Raw genomic sequence first — 20,560 nt, forward strand, 5'->3', positions numbered from 1 at the left:
CAATCTGAAATATTTATTACAAAACAGTACATATTTCATTCGATTCTTCATTTTCTAATCCTCGCTGTTATATGTTGAAACTAAATCAAATACATTTTGCATCTTGTTCATCTCATTACAAAAGAAAACCATTTTGATTTCTCTTTGCTGCAACCTTTTTTTTTTGTATTAAATAAACTTATACGTGTTGACTTTTTCCTAGTTTACTGATGTTATTTAGCAGATCGGTGATGAACAGATGTGAGTGTCCACAGGCTCCTGCCGCTCTTGTCCTTGTAAGGAGACCCGAGCTGTGATGTCTGAGGCTGAAGGACACCAACGCCTTGCACAGAACATTTGCTATGAGACAGGATTTTGTTTTGACCAAATATGTCAAATTGAAGTTGAACAGTATGAGAGGTAAAGCCTGTCATTTCATAGTCAAGTTTACATTGCGAGCCTCTGTTGTGGCTGGATTCAAACCTAGACTGTCTGTCATTAGGCTCTAGGTTCTTACAAAGAGACTTTATCATTCATTTGGACAAAGAACCAACACAAATATAGTTTATCCATATTGTGCATATGAGAAGAGATGTCAAGATTACTAGGTTCATCGACAATCGTGATTATTCGGGTCACAATATAATCATAAGAACATAAAAATACGTATCGTGGCCATTTTGAAAGCAAAATTAAGTATTTTTTGTTCAATATTCAGACCTAAATGTAAAGAATTCTTTTTTAGCTGACGGTTTTTCAATAACCGTGTTGATATTGTGTTATTCATGGGCTGTGATGAAAAATATGTGAATCACAAAATATTCTATCTAGTTATTTCTCAAAAAGTCCTTTAAATAGCATCCATAATAGGGAAAAGTGATGGTGATTACCGTAGTTTCCAGACTATAAGTCGCACAGGAGTATAAGTCGCACCAGTCAAAAAATGCATAATAGAGAAGAAAAAAACATATATGTCGCACTGGAGTATGAAATAAGGTTGCAACTGTGAAAATAACAAATAATATCACATATAAGTTGCTCCGGAGTATAAGTATAAGTTTATGAGTTGCACCCTGGCCAAAACTATGAGAAAAGGTGCGACTTATAGTCCGGAAAATACGGTAGTTTTCCTTTTGATTTAACATTTGCGTCACACTCAGACTTAGCTGTTGGTGGCTACAAGCTTTAAAACTGGCAATCTTCAGAAAACGCATGCAAATCCTATGTTAATGAGTCACTAACGTCATCTGTTTTCTCACAGTGTTAAGTGAAATGCACAGTAGATGCACTTGTTTATAACATCAACGCGCCTTCTTTCTTGATGGACGATATCGGAGGGAGCAGATAATGCCCGTGCTCGTTTGCGAACGCCGTTGTAAACTCACTTGACCTCAGGAGAGAGCGGTGCGGCAGACACTGGAGCCACTCTGCCAGCATTTTTAAAACAAGGGTACAATCTGAGCGAGAACTGGCACCGTCCCACCCGGGGATACTCCTCTCTAATTAGACAGTATACATTCAGGACGCCCGATGAAGAACAAGGCGCATTTTGTTTCTGAGAGTGAATGTCCGGTGATCTACGTGGCTATAGAAGGCGGTGGTGAATGCTAAGATTAAGCTAAAGCTCACAGTTTTCAACAGTAGTGTTCAGCTGTCTTTTTAGCTAATTTAATACTAGAAGGAATGCACAGCAAGCTACATGACAAACAAATCCTGACTGACTCACCCCAAAGGACCCCCCAACACCCCGCCCTGCAGCAGCTGAGGGGCGCATGCAGGGTCTTACCTCACAGACGGGAGCGTGTCCTGGTCCCGTTTGGGAATGGTGAGCCGAGTGATGCAGCTGTGAGTTTCCATGGACAAAGGCGTGGGTTTGTGACACATTTTATCAACATGTTTGTAGAGGCGAAAGGTTAGATTTAGGTTTGTATATTATGTCTAAAAGGGGATTTGAAGGTGCCATATGTAACGAGAGTCCACACCAGAAAAAAGGTTAACAGTGCAGGGCTGCAGTACGAGTCAATTATTTAAGAAATTGCAATTATATTTTATCATTGTAATCGTTATCGGACACTTCATCACACACAAAAAGACCTTTAATAACAGAATATAATAACAATACAATATATTCTGTTATTATGAATATAACACAATGGAAATGCCAAAAATAAGTGACAATTCACTTTATTCCTAAATATTCTCCATCTAGAAGCCTTCAGTTAACATATTCCAACATATATTTGGTTAAAATTGTATTTAAATTGTGTTCATGTATAATATAAATAATAATTTGACTAGTTGACTTATTGAAACGATTATAAGTGACTAGTCAACAGCTAAAACAGTTGTTAGTAGCAGAGCTGTAGTGCTGTGACATACTGTAACATTTGGCAGTGTAGTAATGTTGTTCATATCAGAGTTTCACGTGACAGTAAATCAACAGAAATGTTCAGTAGTAGCAGCTCTTGTTCCACGTGTTTCTAATCATAGCTAAAGTCACTGACTGATCATGTTGCTTTGAAAGAGCAAATGTTTCCTTGAAAACATTGGTTATTTGTTGTTTAGACCGTATTACTTATTCTTAATTGTTCTTCAATACTGTTTTTGTATTTTTATTGCTTTGTGTAGAATGTTGACTTGTTTTTACATCTTTTATGGCACTAATGGAAAGCCCTTTGGTTCAGTTGTTGCTGTTGTAAAGAAGTTTAAAAAAAAAGTTTGATTGAGTTGCTGCTGAAAAGTAACTAGTAAGTAGAGGATTTTATTTTTGCGATGGACATTTAAAGGGTAACGATCACCCATTTTAGCAAGAAAAAAGAATAAGAAAAGTGAAAAAGCATGCACACCTGAACTACATCAATTACTTCAGGTCTGGGGGGTCTCATTCATAAAAGAATACGTGGAATTGTAAAAGTGTACGTACAGACAAAACACAAACTACACGTCTCTCGTTGCACATCTCATTGTCCTCTGCCTCATCTCTGAAACATTCAGAGCTCTGTTTTTCCACATGTCATTGTCATCTATGTGCACGCTTTTACCACTGCAAACAAGAATCCTGGCCATGGCGGAATTGCAGCTGGAGAACGTGCAGCTTTTATTTTAAACACTTTTGAGTCATTTTGTGCCTAATTTGGCCCTTTTTAGCTAAGTTCCATATGCAAACAAACACCCTCTTCATAGCGTGTCAAAAAAGTTGTAAATATTCTTCAAAAACAGGCATTGTATGGGGCCCTATTGTTTAATTCATTGCCTGAGTTTAGTTACAAAGGACAGGAAACAGACGGAGAGTGGGGCGTGGGGCGGCTCTACACTGTCAAGGGCACGGTGTAATCTGATATGGGAGTATTGGCCCCACACTGGCCCCATTATGACCAGGACCTGAGGATCTGACCCAGGACTGTGCTGTGTGTTTCAGGTGGGAGGAGGAGACCACTCGCCGGCAGCAGCTGGAGTCCACGGTGGAGTCGCTGAACCAGGTTGGACACACCAACGTGAAACATGAACAAGTGACTGAAGCCAAACACTGCTGAAAGATGCATTACTGAAGAAAAGGCCAAATTACACATATTTCAGTACGTTGTGCCTGAAGCTGGACCGCGTAACATTTCTGGTGGAGGGTCCGACACCAGGCCATGTTACCGGTCAGATCTGTGGCGAGGCACACCCGGTCACTGTAAGAATACGTGTTTTTCAAGGCATTTAAAAACAATTAAAAAAGCAATAAAAACACCTGTTAAGAAGTAAATGCTGAATAAATGTCATACTGAGAAACAATACAGGCAAAGGATAACATCTCCATGGAGACGAGCAGGATGAATACCCACCACCTGAAGAGGTGTAGCTTTAACTTGTAGCTTACCTTTCATAGTATGCTATTTTCTTCAAAAACAAATGTATATTTACTCTAAGACAATGGAGCTCAGCAGTGATCCAGAAGTACATTTCCCATATGTTTTCCCCCATAGACTTTCTGAAAGTTAATACATTTATTAAATTAAAGTTTGAAGGCTTGCTCAGGATTTAGGGTTTTTAAAAGACATTTAAAAAAAACATTTTTTAAAACTAGTTTCTGAAACTTTATAAACTGTGAAACATTTAGCAAAATTTAAACATTTTGTAATGTGTTTTTTGGACTGAAAACAACCACTTTATGGACATTAGTATGTCTTCCCTTCTTTAAATTCATGTTATTTAACAGTTTTGTCTCTTGGAATGGGAAATTTGCGTCCTGAGTGCAGCGGCTTCAAAGATCGCGGGGCCCTCAAAAAATATCACACTAAACTAGCGCTTTTCAGCAACTATAGAAGGCACACCTTTCACGCTTCAACTGCCCTGTCAAATATATTTAAATTAAAATAAAAAGCTAATACAAGAATGGCCAGCTCAGCATATGTTTACAGTTTTTATTATGAACCACAAGTGTGTAAAAAAGTACAGCATAGTATCTAATCTATGCACTCAAACATCACTTCTGTCAGGTTAATAAAGAATAATGATAATCGTGTTAGTCATATTGTCGTCGTCAGTGCCCACACACACAGATTTGAGAGAAAGTGTCCAGAAAAAAGTGTCTCTGCAGCATAAACTCAGGCCTGTGATGTTTTATTCAATATAGATTGAACAGAGCTGCAGCAGGAACCAGCCTCAGCCCAGAAGATGTGTCAGATCAGAACTACCGTCTTATGGAGACATTAGGGCTGTGCTCAGAGCAGATAGAGACATCACCACATGTACTGGACGTGTGGTAAACCTCTCTAAAGGTCGTGACCTCATAGCATTTCAAACAACTTACCCTTTTCTATTATTATCTACGATTAAAAAGCAGTGGCATTCTTCAATTACACAAGCGTGACTATTATCAACTGAAAGGATTTAAAGCCTCAATAATACTATGGCACATTTGTGGACCCCTTACAAAAAGTAACATGTGGGTTTTCTGTTTGATTATTTCAATTTGCCAATATTCATTCCCATAATGAGCGACGTCGTCTCTCATCGTTTGGACAGTTTTGCTCATTAAGTTGAAGTGACATTTTCAGATCTGGACAACACAGTGGGTTTCACTCCTCGAGGCCGTAAACCTTTCAGGCCAGTGCTGCAGATGTAGTTCACAGGCTGTAAATTTGGACACTTTACAACCAGATGGTCCCCAAGTAGAATCTTCAATCGGCTACGTTTGTTTGCTTTATAGAAAACAGGGAAAAGTGAAAGGTACGGAAACAAAACGGAACTTTTGCAAATTGTAATTTCTGGTAGATACATACATGGTGGAAAAATGCATTACTTCATATGAAAATAACAGGGCTAATCACAAAAAAATGGATGACACAGACTGCACCAACAATAGGAGTGGACCGAAATCATAATGGATATATGGAAAATGGAAAAAAACACATATGGACTGAACTTAAAAATGGACAAATTCGACATAAACTGGACTAAATGGGACTCACATTATGGATCCGGTGCTCTAACCTTGTATTTTATTTTCATTTGGATGCATTATTCTAAAAACGGTCATCTCAAACAATACACACTTTGTATTTTCTCTGGTTCCGTCCACTCCGCACTTTTTTATTTTATTTTAATTTATTTTTTCTCCTTCTTTCTCTTTTTAAAATTTTTGACAATGTTACTGGGCTGTATCTTTATTTACACACAAGTATTGATTGGTCTGTGTTTATTCTTTCAATAAAAAAATAAAAGAAAATAAAAATAACTAAATAAATATAGGTTAAAGTGATCCCATGACACAAAAATATCCTTTATATGCTCTTGTATGCCTTGTTTGGTCACAACTTCAGTCACTTTTATAATCTATCCAGATGTTTTAGACTTTAATCAAGACAAATAAGGTGTTTGAATATACTTTCCTTCCTGTCAGCACGCGCACGAGTCGGAGGAGGTGCAGGGCGAGCTGAACGAGAAGGTGGAGCGGCTCAAAGCTGAACTCGTGGTGTTCAAAAGTTTAATGAGTGATGTAAGTATCTCGCGCCTGATATTCATCCGCATACGTTTAGATCAAAGACAAACGTGCACGTGGGCTTTGATAAATGAGGTTTAGTAACACATGGTTCAGTAAGACGACGAGACAAACGCTAAGAAAGCTTCAAAAATGGTCTGAATGTTGGAGTAATTTAGTTTTTATTATGGCATTATATTGACTTCCTTTAAATATAATACAGGCATCCAATTAAAATCCTCACTTCCTCCTCTGCTTTGTCAGTATTGTCCAGTATTGTCCAGTATTGTCCGGTATTGTTCAGTATTGTCCAGTATTGTTCAGTATTGTCCAGTATTGTCTAGTATTGTCTAGTATTGTTCAGTATTGTCCAGTATTGTTCAGTATTGTCCAGTATTGTCCAGTATTGTCCAGTATTGTCCAGTATTGTCCGGTATTGTTCGGTATTGTTCGGTATTGTCCGGTATTGTCCAGTATTGTCTAGTATTGTCCAGTATTGTCCAGTATTGTTCAGTATTGTCCAGTATTGTCTAGTATTGTCTAGTATTGTCCAGTATTGTTCAGTATTGTCCAGTATTGTCCAGTATTGTCCAGTATTGTTCAGTATTGTCCAGTATTGTCTAGTATTGTCTAGTATTGTCCAGTACTGTCCAGTATTGTCCAGTATTCTTCAGTATTGTCCAGTATTGTCCAGTATTCTTCAGTATTGTCCAGTATTGTTCAGTATTGTCCAGTATTGTCCAGTATTGTCCAGTATTGTCCAGTATTGTCCGGTATTGTTCGGTATTGTTCGGTATTGTCCGGTATTGTCCAGTATTCTTCAGTATTGTCCAGTATTGTCCGGTATTGTTCGGTATTGTTTGGTATTGTTCAGTATTGTCCAGTATTGTCCAGTATTGTCCAGTATTGTCCAGTATTGTCCAGTATTCTTCAGTATTGTCCAGTATTGTCCAGTACTGTCCAGTATTGTCCAGTATTGTCCAGTACTGTCCAGTATTGTCCAGTATTGTCCGGTATTGTTCAGTATTGTCTAGTATTGTTCAGTATTGTCCAGTATTGTCCAGTATTGTTCAGTATTGTCCAGTATTGTCCAGTATTGTTCAGTATTGTCCAGTATTGTCCAGTATTGTTCAGTATTGTCCAGTATTGTCCAGTATTGTTCAGTATTGTTCAGTATTGTCCAGTATTGTCCAGTATTGTTCAGTATTGTCCAGTATTGTCTAGTATTGTCCAGTATTGTCCAGTACTGTCCAGTATTGTCTAGTATTGTTCAGTATTGTCCAGTATTCTTCAGTATTGTCTAGTATTGTTCAGTATTGTCCAGTATTCTTCAGTATTGTCTAGTATTGTTCAGTATTGTCCAGTATTGTTCAGTATTGTCCAGTATTGTCCAGTATTGTCCAGTATTGTCCAGTATTGTCCAGTATTCTTCAGTATTGTCCAGTATTGTCCAGTATTGTCCAGTATTCAGTATTGTTCCGTGTCAGGCCTGCTCTTCTCTGAAACACAGCCCATTATTCTGCAGTGGGCCAGTGGCAGCTTGTGCTAACTCAGCGATAAATACAGCCTCGTGTCATTTCACTTTCATCCACTCTTTTTGTTGTCTTTATTTTGCTGTGCTTTTCATCCGTCCTGCCTAATATGTGTGCACACAGTGGAAAGTAAGTCTGTTTATGCTTTCAACTATGGTGGTCAACAATCAAAAGTCACAACAATAAATAAGTTGAACAAATGATGCTGTCCTTGTGTCTATTAGATTATGGTTGGTTTAAACTTAAATTCAGTACCAGTAATTGAATGTATTATTCCGTTGTTGTGACTTGTCTTTCCGAGCCACCATATAAACCGATATCTGTTAGAAGAAATATAGTAAGAAATATATAAAATTTTGTAGTACTAGACTAGTATTAGTAAACCATCAGTCCAAAATAACTGAGAATAGCGTAATGTGTAATGTAATGCCATTTGTGTATCAGTGAGATTGAATAGATATTAAACAATCCACACTAATATACAGTACATGTGTAACAAACCTTATTTCTTACTAATCATAAAGAAAGCTGACCATTGAGAGTATTCTAATATGAAGTAAGTGATATATACGCCTCACATTTATTTAAAATGTTTGGGGTCAAAGTTATATAATCTACTTTCAGATGATTGTGAATGCTTTCTTGGATAATTCAAGAATAACATCATCAAGACCTTGTGAACCTTTGTATAAAGGTTTGTTCTAAATACTAAACAGGCCCATTTTGTATCTTTATTTATCTTGTTATTTTACTGCTGCAGATTTAGTACTTTTCCATGAGTAATTTGGATAGATAAAGGTTCGCCTATCTTATTTAACCTTATAAATATAGATAAGTGGATCCAAGCATAGGGCTTCCATTAAAGGTGCACTCTGTAATTTCCCTGGTTCCTCCTTTACTCACAAAGTAATAACATTTCCAGTAGAAAAGCAGTGGCTGACCCCTAACCAGAAAAGTATCATAGTGCACCTTTAAGAGTTCATATACAAGGGCTTTGGTCCAATCTCATCATCTCATCTCACAATTATTTCCATTCGCTTACAGGAAATGTCTGACTTGGACACAAAGATCCAGGAGAAGGCGCGGCACGTGGACATGGACATCTGCCGAAGGATCGACATCACGGCCAAACTATGCGATGTCGCCCAACAGCGAAACTCGGAGGACATGTCCAAAATGTTCGTCAGCCCGGCCCGCTCGCTCCCGGAGAGGGTGAGTGTCTGTCCAGAGGCGCCGACAGCTCTGACGTGCACCCAGCTCGAAGCAGAAACAAGACAAGGAGAATATGGGGAATACATTAGTTTGCAATCTTGGGCCTGTCCAAAGTGAAAAATGGAGAGGGTTGTGCCAGAAAAGGCATGTGACATAAAGTAGAATACATTGTAATTGATCATTTGACTGGTAAATGGTCATATTTTGGTACATTTTGTCATGTTTATGGGCTTTCAATTCCTAGGCCTGGTAATTAGTAATGATAAAATAGTACGTAAAAGTATAAACCAGAGACATTTCCTTCCTTCCTAGAGCAGCTAAAAAACCATCACGTAATATGAGGAGAGAATGGATCAGGGCTGAACCATTTTGCCCAAATATCTCATATCATTTTCAGACAAACTTTGCAATTAGATTTGCAGCTTATTTTTGGAAAGTAGGATTCTGTTTGAACATTTTAAACACATCCAAGAGCATTAACATTTAAGAGAAGAGTGAAACATGAACTGCTAAACTACCGGTAATAAAGAATCACATCACTTTATACATTAGAATATTTAGTTGTTTGCAAAGGTTGTTGTGATTTGCCAATGTTGACCATTCAAATTGCGATTTTAATTTGATCACCTTAGAATGAATGATGCACAAAATAAAGTGGCTTTGAGTGTTCAGTCCTGTCTGACGTCTTTGCTGTGTGTCTTGACTCAGTGTGAATACAGTGGCAGTATATTAAGCCTCTTGTCATGCTTGCAGAATGGACGCTCGTACAGGGAAATGAAATGCTGAAGTGGTCACTGCCTTCAAGGTTATCATATTGTGCCGATGGGACTGGCTCGGATTCAATTGGAAGTCTGTCGTCAACCCGCTGGAATCTGTAGGCAATGCTTATGCAAATGTTTTTTTATGGTAATTTATGGTTATTGAATCTTTTACGGTTTACACTATTGTACCTTTCACTAGCAGGGACCACAACCTCAGAATACAGTAAATGAATGCTTTATGTATGAAGGGATTTCCGAAGCTTGTGTCCCTCTCTTACATGAAAAATATAAAGAATGAGAAGTAGAAAAGGGGGAGGGCAGGAGTGGGGCGTAAACGAGAAGATGGAGAGAACGGGAAGCGGCGTGCGTGAGGTGCTGTCCTGCTCCCAAAGCTAAGATTACAAAATGATCACACATTCATTTTCTATGTTTATTAACCTGGAAACAATGTTACCAAGAGAATTCAACAAACATTCTTTCGAAATAATTGATCAATATTTTGAACGTCTCAAAACCTTCTTGGTCTAATGTTACCAATTATTTTTATTTTCATAATTACAAGGTTTACAATGCATCGAGTGGGTTCAATGACGCTAAACAAGAACAGAACTTGGACGATTCAATGATCAAAATTGGCTTGGGATCTCATTACTGTGACAATGTGTTATTTTGGTCATTCATTCATTCATTCATTTTCTACCGCTTGTTCCCTTTCGGGGTCGCGGGTGACTGGAGCCTATCCCAGTGACTTCGGGCCTCAGGCGGGGTACACCCTGGACAGGGGCCAACTCGTCGCAGGGCCAACACAGAGACATAGACATGACAGACCATTCACTCTCACATTCACTAGGGCCAATTTAGAGTTGCCAATTTTGAACACATGCATGAGTTTGGACGGTGGGAGGAGCTGGAGAACCCAGAGAGAACCCACTGTAACACGGGGAGAACATGCAGACTCCACCCAGAGAGATCATGTTGTGTTGGTCTGGTCCGGGAATCGAACCCATGATCTCCTTGGTCATAATTGCTACATTTAAGTGATTCACTAAAAGACACTTTCCAATTGTGATTCAATCTAAATTGTGATCTGGCTGCAAGAAAATCATGATATTCATTATAAACAGAACTATTGCCGAACAAATTACCCACAATCCTAGGAGCGAGCGTATCGCATTTGCTGGCACGTCAAATACAGCATCATCACCTCCTCCGGTTGTTAACGCTCCATATTTGAACCCCACATGTGTGCAGCCATCTTGGATCTGCGCTGACATGTTGCTTGTGTGTTTTCAGGGGGCTTCAGCTTCGGCCTGCTGCAGGAGGAAAGAGCGAAAGGCCGTGTCCGATGAGGAGAGCTCAGAGATGGACGCAGAGCCGAGCCCGGCGGAGGAGGAGATGCCCGGCTCGCTCAACATCACAGACGAAATGAAACGAATGCTCCACCAGTTGTAAGTGACGCTGCCTCTGTGATTACCACCGTTTACATGGTACTGTCCTTGTCTAATTGTGCCTGGTGATGGTGTTGTCAGTCTGTTAGGGAGAGTTTTGTCTCCCCCTAGTGTTTATGTGGAATGTTGCATCTTTTTTTTCCCCCTCTGAATGTATAAATGTGTCTGTGATGTACTAAAACATGGCTCATCCCATCCAACTTTGGAAAATTACATTCTTTATAAGAGAAGTACCAATATATGGCAGACAGAAGTGGAACACACAGTATTTGCACAAGAAAAAAGAAAAACATTACAAAAATACGAGTCAAGAAAGCATAAATAAGTACTTAGGTTTTTAATTGTATATAACTTTATATATTTTTGCCATAGTCAGTGAATAAAAAGATTCACAAACAAAACACTTTCTTCTGTGATAAGGAGCAACAAATATATTTATTTATTTATTCTGAAAAGGTTTAACTGGTAAATTACACATAATACTGTTACACTATTGTCAGCCAGTACAAACACTGTCACTGAAAGGATTTACAATATCTTTGATTCATTCTAATTCAACTTTATTTATTTAACACTTTAAAAACAACAGTTGACTGATTCTTATTCTGAATTACAGAAGTCAATTGGCTTCACTCTAAAGACTGTAATATTAGTGTTCATTTCAAGTCTTTGTGCTTTCTCTGTTGTTTGTAATAATTGTTGTCTCGTGGCTGTGACCTCTTTCTGTGTTTTCTCTCTCCTCCACCCTTGTCTCCTTTTATCTCCTCGCTCCCTCATCTCCTTGGTTCCTTTCCTCCTCCGTCCTTGCTCCCTTGTGTCCCTGCTCCCTTGTGTCCCTGCTCCCTTGTGTCCTTGTTCCCTTGTCTCCTTGTCCCCCATGCAGCCATTGCTCAGACGATAACTCGTTTGTTGCCAGGCGCGAGACGTTTGACATTGACGACGATTGCGACAGCCTGACGTGGGAGGAGAACGAGGAGACGCTGCTGCTCTGGGAGGACTTCGCCAACTACAACGTGCCCAGCTCCCTCACCACGGCGACATGCCCCGCCTCCAGCGACCCCAACGGAGACGCCCCTGACCCCGTGAGTGATGGAGACCGTTAGGGTTTATGCTCGGGTCAAATTATATAGTGTTGTTGCAAATTGATTTTCTATGGACTGAGGGCCATCATTTGTAAGGAAAATAATACATGAATGAACAAAATTAAAGAACACATAATGCATAAGCAATATGATATAAAAGAAGAAGAATAACAATACAATATATAGTAATAAAAATACATTATTTTATTTTGCCTCGTTGTAGTAAAGGGATTGTACAGATGGCAATAAAACAAGGATCTGGATATTACTGGTTTTAAAATTATTAATGTAAAATATTTATTGTAACTTAATTATCAACTAGAAGTGAAATCACAATGAACACATTTAGCAAAATTCAAAGGCCTGAATACCATAATTTCTTCTTAAAACAACAAAATATCCTGTTTCTTATTCTGCATAAAAACTGCTAAGCCTGTAGTTTATATCAGTAAAAACATGTTCTGAAATACATTTACTTTTATTACTTTATCAGTTCATAGGCCTGTTTCAGTCTACTTGTCAGAATAAACCCAACTAGATAATTTGTCCAAATCATGCAGCCCTATAATCAAAGTGGATCCATCTTGATTCTGCCTGATGAGCGCTGCATATTCAGTGTGTGTTTGTGTGTTTGTGTGTTTGTTTGTTTGTTTGTTTGTGTGTTTGTGTGTTTGTTTGTTTGTGTGTGTGTCTGTCAGGACTCTCAGGACGGCAGCCTGGGCAGCCTCATCGATGAAACCGAGTCTCTGTTTAAGACTCGAGAGCAGGAGTATCAGCACACCATCGGACAGATAGAGGTGAGTGAAAGGGCCAAGTACTTTTATCAAGAGGATTGTGGTTTATTCATATCATACTATACTAAGATTGATCCTAATGCTACTAAAAGCTTTGCAGCGGTGTTCAAAGCTGTTTGGCCTCTTCGGTACAAGTTCAGTATCAGAGGATAATGGAGCTTTCACGTTTGGTTTGAGCTCAGTTTAGTCCTGATGTTGACCTGGTTTGGTCCTGTTCTTGTCCTTGTCTTATCCAAGTTTCAGCCTCAATATAGTCTCGGTTTTGATGTGTGAATGCAGCCTTAGATTAAAATGTACCACAACAAGACGTTTTAATACATCCTTATGTGTTTCTTAATTGTTTCATTATTATTATTATTATTATTATTATTATTATTTATTTATTTTAATATTTGTATTATTATTATTTATTTATTTTAATATTTGTATTATTATTATTATTTTTTTAGAAGTAGCCTTATTGCCACTGCCACCATTTTTATATAGTTATTAATTCATTACATACAAGATGGGCTAAAACTAGGACTGGGCAAACGACAAAAACAGTGATCAAATTATTTTTAACAACAAATTGATAATAAATGACTTTTGTGAACATGAACAATACACACTTTTAATCCTTACCATTTAAAAGAAATAATCTTAATTCAGTTTGAAACCACACACTTTACAGACAAAGGGTTGGAAATGGACCTCTCGATTAAAAAGTCCCAAGTTAAATTAAATCAAATAAAAAAAATTAAATGATTTGCGTCAAATTAATCAAATTCTATTAACATTTGACTAACCGTCCCTCCCTAGCTGAAATGATGGTTCTATAAATTGACGTAACAATGATATCTTATTGACACTTATGGAAATATTCGTTTCTTGATGTTTTTGAGATTTCCGATAAACTAAACCTTCTGCGTCGTCTCTTGTTCCTCAGGAGGAGCTGGCGACGGCAAAGAGCGACATGAACCGCCACCTGCACGAGTACATGGAGATGTGCTCCATGAAGCGCGGCCTGGACGTGCAGATGGAGACCTGTCGCCGGATGATCAAAGGGGGACGCACCTCGCCCTCCTTCAGCTCTGTGGCCAGCTCCGACTCAGGAAACAACGACGACATCCAGGACGAGATCTCTGACAAGGACCCCGAGCCCGGAGCAGTGAGCTGAGGGCGCCACGGGGGGTTCTGTTCGGTCTTGTACACGTGGGACAGACCTGTGTGGACTTTTGGGACCTCATCTTCGGTCTTAAAGGTCCGGTCGTGCTCACAGACCTAGAACTGGTGCTTTTAAAGGGTTGTGGGTCTTCTTCTCTCAAGTGCATACACTGTGGACTCCAAGCTGTGTTCTTTTACTCAAGGATCTGCAAACCTAGCCAGACTTTTACAAATAACTACATTTAGCTCTTTTAAAGGGGACCTATTTTGTAAACTCAACTTTAATGAGCTTCAAACCTTGTTACAAAGTGTTTCCTCATCATCATTTTACACAAAGTTGTATTTATTGTCCTGCAACTGAGGCTCGAGTGCTCAGAAAATTCCTGCTTTCACCTAGCCCCTATCCCCGACCCACATCCCTGTACTTAGTTGTGATTATTTGAAAAGTTAAGACTCTAAGTCAGGCATGTCCAAACTACGGCCCGGGGGCCAAATGCGGCCCGCAGACCAAATTTGTTGGCCCTCCGGCTTCATGCTAAGTTGGTCCAAACAACAAATAGTAGTACTTTTTACTGTAAAATTGGAAGAATTCAGGCATTTTTATGTGATAGCAACCTATTATCAATGTCCCAAGTATTATTAAAGGTGTGGATGCTCATCGAACAATGCCAAATGCAACATTTTTAAGTATTCACTTTTCAAATTCAACATTGTCGGGTTGTTTGTGGCCCTCTGCTCCATAGAAGTTTCAAAATGTGGCGCTCGGTGAAAAAAGTTTGGACACTAAGTAACGCATATAGAGTTAAAAAATGTGAAATAGTAACATATAAATGACAATCTGCCATTTGTTACGGTCAGATGTCACTCTGAAGAGGCGGGGCTTATCATTTCTGCAGTTTGGAACAGGAAGTTAATGGCCCTGTTTCTATTACTAAGCTGTACAATGAACAAACTGTAAAATGATGATGGTCTTATGTTACAGTTCCTGGAAAAGCCTAATATGTCTCCTTTAAAAATGTGTCACGTTTGTCACTGAGCCATATACTATCTTTGAACAGTTTGGGTGAAAACTACCAATTCAAGCTACTACTTTAAAGCCATCCGCTTTGCAATAATTCTGGTCCTTTTATCACTTTCTCATAAGCCATAGTCACATCTAGTGCAGTTACAGGGTTTCTATGAACCAGGTAAATCTAAGCAGGTATGCTTTTTACTACAGCAGCCATATATTTGCCATTCAGGTAAATCAAACGTGCTGTCTTTTGTCTATATGTGTCACTGTTTTTAACACTGACCAAAAAAAAAAAGCCAATGACATAACCGCCATTTCAGTTCTTTGTGATATGCCATCGTTTACACAGCATTAGTCGATAGCATAGACGGAGCATAAAAAAGCAGATTTAAGGATTCCAGATCAGAGAAAAAGAGCACAGCTGTTTGATGCACTATTGAAGTTCTATGCAACTTAATGCCGGCCGTATTTTTGGACTGGCCTGTCCCCTCCTTATTTCCTTTAAGTTGCCTTTTAAGCAGGTTTTTATAGGTTTGTTGTGCATTTAGTGTCCTCAGAACGGATGGTGCATGTCATTGTTGCCTTACAGTGGAAGTCACAAACTGTTACTAAAACAAAAGGGCACTGGATAAAATGTCTACATTTGATTTCATTTTGGTGCACTACGCAATTTTTCTGGCAGAAAGTCTGCCACCTTCCTGTCTCCATGGAGATGTACAGAGATATTATTGATTGGCCTAGAATGACCCACAGCATGGCATTAAATGTATACTACTATATCTTTGGTGTTTTTCGTGTCTAAAATGACCTCGAAAAACATGCAGTCTTTCTGTGAGTGGTCAATCATTTTAATGCCACATTGCGGAGCATTCCAGGCAAAGCAATAACATCTCTATGGAGACAAGCAGGTGACGGACCCGCCCTCAGAAAAGTGAAAGTGCATCTTTAATATGAACCAATCAGAAATGCTAATATTAACGACAAAAGCCAAATCATGTTATTTTAAATCATTTTGACTCCAACCAAAGGATATGTAATGTCCATTTAGATCAAACGATACATGATATTACCACAATGTAATGTCAGAATGTACATAGATGGTAAGACGGGAGCTGTAGACACCGAAGGCCCTTTTTTACTGACCTAAATGATTGAAGATTGAAGCATGGATATAGCACTTACTATAATTTCAATCAAAAACAAAAGGTAGGTGTTATTTCAAGGTCACGGTTGAAGTGCTTTTTCTTACACACTGAATTGTAAAATAGCAGATTGTAAATGACAGGCCTTACTGTAGCATGTGTGGATCCAAGGGGCTTTTTCTAATCTTTTTAAACCCGCTTTTGTAACAGCTGCTAAACAGAAGTTATATTTTTACCCCATCTTCTGTAATCACTCATTTTAGGCTAAATATAATGATTTTGTTTTGTGTGTTGTCTCTGTCTTAACATTGGGCTACTTTATGTGCCCAGTCATTAAAGTATAGACGGTTAGTTTGAGTATGTTTTGGTTATAACTCGTGAAAGTGACTTGAGAAGATGCATTCTTCTTATGATTAATCCATGTTTCTTCCGTCTACAAGTGGCCCTCATATCTTTGTTGATGTAAAACCAGCCTGATCAATGACAAAGAGCCATGTTATTGCTACTTTACTTAGTTATTTTTAAAGCGGCACTGTGTAACTTTTCAGGTGGAGAGTTCGCTACCTGCTTTTGCATTTATTCAATTGTGTTTGTACTGGGAAAAAAAACCTTGGAAAAATAAGCAACTAACGTCATAAAAGGGAACATTACAGGCAAAGCATTCCCATCTCCATGGAGACGAGCACGTGACGCACCCTCCACCGGAGAAGTTACGTCGCGCTCCTTTAGGTTTGGGTCTTCTCTTCACACATAAAGCCAATCGAAGCCAAAGTATGCGGTTGAACTGGCCTGCGATAGTGTTATTAACGCTCTCAGTGTTTTTGTATCGCTTATTACACAATTCAGGCTTAACGTTAGGACCACCTCTTGATTACACGACCACTCAGGCAAGTTTTCACTCACATAGAGAGGACATGTTTCCTTATGGGTACAATAACGTGTACTTATGCCTATATTATGATTTAACTAGTTTTTGGTGGTGTTTGTAATTGTACTTCCTGGTTGGACATGATGTGACATTGTTAGAGGTAATTCGACAACCTAGCAACCACATTGTAAACGAGGGACAAATCCGTATAAAAATCTGATAACATCTTTATTTTGTTAAATGATTGTTTGAACTGTCCCTGCATTTTTGATTGAATGATTAAACTAATTCAAGAGGAAAGAAAGAGTGAAATGTTTAAAAGTACATTTACCTTTGCTCATTTTTCCAGCTTCAAACACGTGAACTGTAGAGAAATGTTCTAAAACCGTATCAGAACAGCCTCTGGTCGTAATGTTATGCCTGATTAATGTCGTAACTGTACGACTGTGGATTTGATAGAGCTGTACAACGTAAACACGAGGGCAGAACACGTGATTTCCGTTGACCGTTGCTCGCTGTGGGGATTTTCTTTTTAAACCCTAACATTCTGAATGAAACACTTTTGCTTGTAACTTAAAGTGGACTTTAATGATGTAAATTGAGTAAATTTGGGGGATGTCCATATTTCTTATTAAAGGGTTTTATACAAATGTTTGAGTGTAGCTTTGGGATTTTTAATTTGCAATCAACGTTTCTTTTAATATTGCTTTATTATTTTTGTTTGAATAATTCATTTGTATGGATTATTTTATGTTTAAGAGAGTATTTTTGTTTAATCTCTTGATACAGTGTAATGTATTCATGTGGGTCTGGGATTATGGCAGTTCTGGATTGTTACAGGGGTCAAATAAATAAAAGGTAGATTGGATAAAATAAACTGTCTCCCAATTGTTTATTATTTTTTTTTAGAATTAGCTAAAAAAAAAACTGTTAGGATGTACATGATTATATGTTTTACAGATAGCAAAATTATGACAACAAATGTAAAAAAAAGTACTTCAAGTTTATTTTAAACTTTCTTTTCCAGACACAATTTTGTAAAACTAAACACATTTACAGTTAAAATATTTCATCCTTAATAGGCATTATTCATTTCAACAAAGAGAAATCCAGGCCACGTCTTGGTTTACTTCACCCTTCCATCTCCAGAAACATGAGTCTTTTGGCCACACCCTCTTCGCCATATTTGGTCAGAAGATCCTGTCGTGCTTCAGAGTCTGTGCAGCTCAAGCGCCGGTCGTCGGTCCGAGTCCAGGCCGGTCCAGAGAACGAGGACGGGTTCTGAAGGATCTCGTAGGCCAAAACCACGTCTCCACTGGCCTTCAACAGGGCTTTGGTGACACTGACCAAGTCCTGAAGACGAGAAATGGAACGTTCAAAATCAGGAAAAATGTGGCCTTAAAGTGGTGAGAGAAACACGACGCTCAGGAAACTGTTAAATCTATTTTGACCATTTGTGTGATTCATAATTTAAGTTATAATTTGGGGCCAAATATTATCAACAACAATGTGTACAATTATTTGATTCATTTTATTTCTAAAAGAATTACCGGTATTAGAACATTTACAAACATTTGCAGCATAAAAATAAATTATAAAAATAAAACGTGTGCACTCTGAGTAGGCATATACATCCCTATGTAAACAGCCTCTGAAATGCAATGATCCTTGTACTAGTTTTCTCTAAAAACAATTAAATAATAATGCTGCTAGACGTGGTTCAAATGTACATTGTTGATTTAATCTTGATATGCAACAATTCTAAGCACATATATTCCAGAACTACTCCAGAAAACTGTCTAAATATAGAGTATCTTGTTAATAAACCTATTGTAATGATGTGGGTGTCTAAATCTAAAACAAAGATGGATGCAAATCAGCTTCTTTATAAAATCAAGCAAAGACAAAAGCTGTAACTGATTATTTATGTATCTGTAGCTGAACCAATGCCACTGCCCCCGTGTGTCTAGCTCTCACCTGATTGGTTTGTTTCATGAATTCTTTGAGGAGCTGGACGTCCTCCTCCAGCTGATCCTGGGTCAGTGATGGGACGTCTTCGTGTCCGTTTGTTGGGACGGCGGCCGACGTACTGGGACCGACGGGAGAGTGCGGCTCATCCTCCGGCTCGTCCTCCGGCTCCTGGGATTCACTTTCAAATATAAACAGATGAGCCTTGGACGGCGCCTGCTCGATTAAAGGAGGATTGCCCCTTGTGGTGGGCTCTGGTACTGCAGGATCCTCAGTGGTGGCAGCAGTGGCAGCATTGCTTGTGGTTGGTTGGGGATTTTGTTCGGATCGTGCGGCGCCGCCTTCTTTTTCTTGATTTTCTGGCGTTGCGGTAGACGGATCTGAACCTAAAACTGCCTCCATGGACGTGCTCGGGCCGGGGGTTTCATACAGATCAGAGTCGGACTGAGAAAAAGGGAAACATAAAATCAAAATGAAATGATTGTACTACAAAAAAAGACATGTGGAAATGTGGAAAATGTACGGTCCTGGTAAAACTGGTAGTAAATAAATAAGGATATAATTACCGGTAATGAATGGAAAATCAGAAATGCCATTGAATATAGTTTGAAAATTGTAGTTACCTTTTCAATATTTCTGTTCATTAACTATTCAGAACATATTTTCTCTAAAATATGATCTTTCTCTGGAATTTTCCTTTTGTGAAACACTGGACCAAATAACAACTTCTTTAGATATTTGGATACTATTCTCTACTTTTCCTGAGGTCCTTGTGACAAATCCAAAAGTAAAACAAAACTAAAATGTGAATGGCTGTGTTACTATTATTGCGATACTAAAATCTGTCGGCGTAATCCCTCATTCGTCCAGGCGTGTTCCATAGTAGAAAAAGCTTCAGTTGTAGTCATCTGGACTCAGTTAGAAAAAATAGACGTTTCGACTCTCATCCAAGAGTCATTGTCAATAAAAGAATTTAGATCGAGAACTCCGATATTAATACTGTTCTGTGGTAAGACCCGCCCATTGGGCGGAGCCTTCCTGAAGTAGAAAGAGTTGTTTGTTTCAACAGAAACTCCCCCCTTGTATCTACCGAGCCTATTCAGAATTTTAATGGCCTATTAGAATCCTCTTTGTCTTTGTGAGACCCTGGCTCAACCACCCTGAGTACCTGATTAGCATCTAAGTGTCCTGGTCCTGGTCCTCTACCTTTCCAGGGGTTCAGTATTCCATTATAGATACCAGGAAGATTAAACCTTAGCCCTCCATTTCTGTTTAAAGAAGGTCTTTCTTTTTTAACAAAAATAGCTTCCTTGACTCCTCTTTCAAACCATCTTTTCTCCCTGCTTAAAACCTTCACCTCACCGTCTTCAAACGAGTGATTAGAGGCTTCAAGGTGGAGATGCACGGCACTCTGAGGTCCTGAACTAGTATTTCTTCTGTGCTGATAGAGCCTCTACACAAGAGGCTCTATCAGCACAGAAGAAATACAAGGAGGGCTAAGATTCAATCTTCCTGGTATCTATAATGGAATACTGAACCCCTGGAAAGGTAGAGGACCAGGACCAGGACATTTAGATGCTAATCAGGTACTCAGGGTGGTTGAGCCAGGGTCTCACAAAGACAAAGAGGATTCTAATAGCCCATTAAAATT

General features: G+C 38.8%; 2 protein-coding genes across 5 annotated transcripts in view; one reads left to right on the forward strand and one right to left on the reverse strand.

Annotated features, from left to right (window-relative positions):
• iffo2b (intermediate filament family orphan 2b) overlaps positions 1–17,818 on the forward strand; it is a 44,774-nt gene extending 26,956 nt beyond the window's left edge. Inside the window, exons 2-8 of one of the 4 annotated variants that reach the window (XM_072452651.1) lie at positions 3,398–3,458; positions 5,867–5,962; positions 8,521–8,694; positions 10,743–10,897; positions 11,781–11,979; positions 12,678–12,776; positions 13,702–17,818. In XM_072452651.1, the coding sequence (XP_072308752.1) occupies positions 3,398–3,458; positions 5,867–5,962; positions 8,521–8,694; positions 10,743–10,897; positions 11,781–11,979; positions 12,678–12,776; positions 13,702–13,932 (1,015 nt within the window). In that variant the 3' untranslated portion in view covers positions 13,933–17,818. The remainder of the gene's footprint in view (positions 1–3,397; positions 3,459–5,866; positions 5,963–8,520; positions 8,695–10,742; positions 10,898–11,780; positions 11,980–12,677; positions 12,777–13,701) is intronic. The other 3 variants (XM_072452652.1, XM_072452653.1, XM_072452654.1) reach the window with 3 other exon arrangements.
• Positions 1–20,560, reverse strand: part of mrto4 (MRT4 homolog, ribosome maturation factor) — a 286,325-nt gene that overhangs the window by 33,714 nt on the left and 232,051 nt on the right. The window lies entirely within an intron of this gene.

This window comes from Eucyclogobius newberryi, unplaced genomic scaffold (genome assembly GCF_026437365.1).
Source record: "Eucyclogobius newberryi isolate DKJ021-1_F unplaced genomic scaffold, fEucNew1.0.hap1 SCAF_19, whole genome shotgun sequence".
NCBI lineage: Eukaryota > Metazoa > Chordata > Actinopteri > Gobiiformes > Gobiidae > Eucyclogobius > Eucyclogobius newberryi.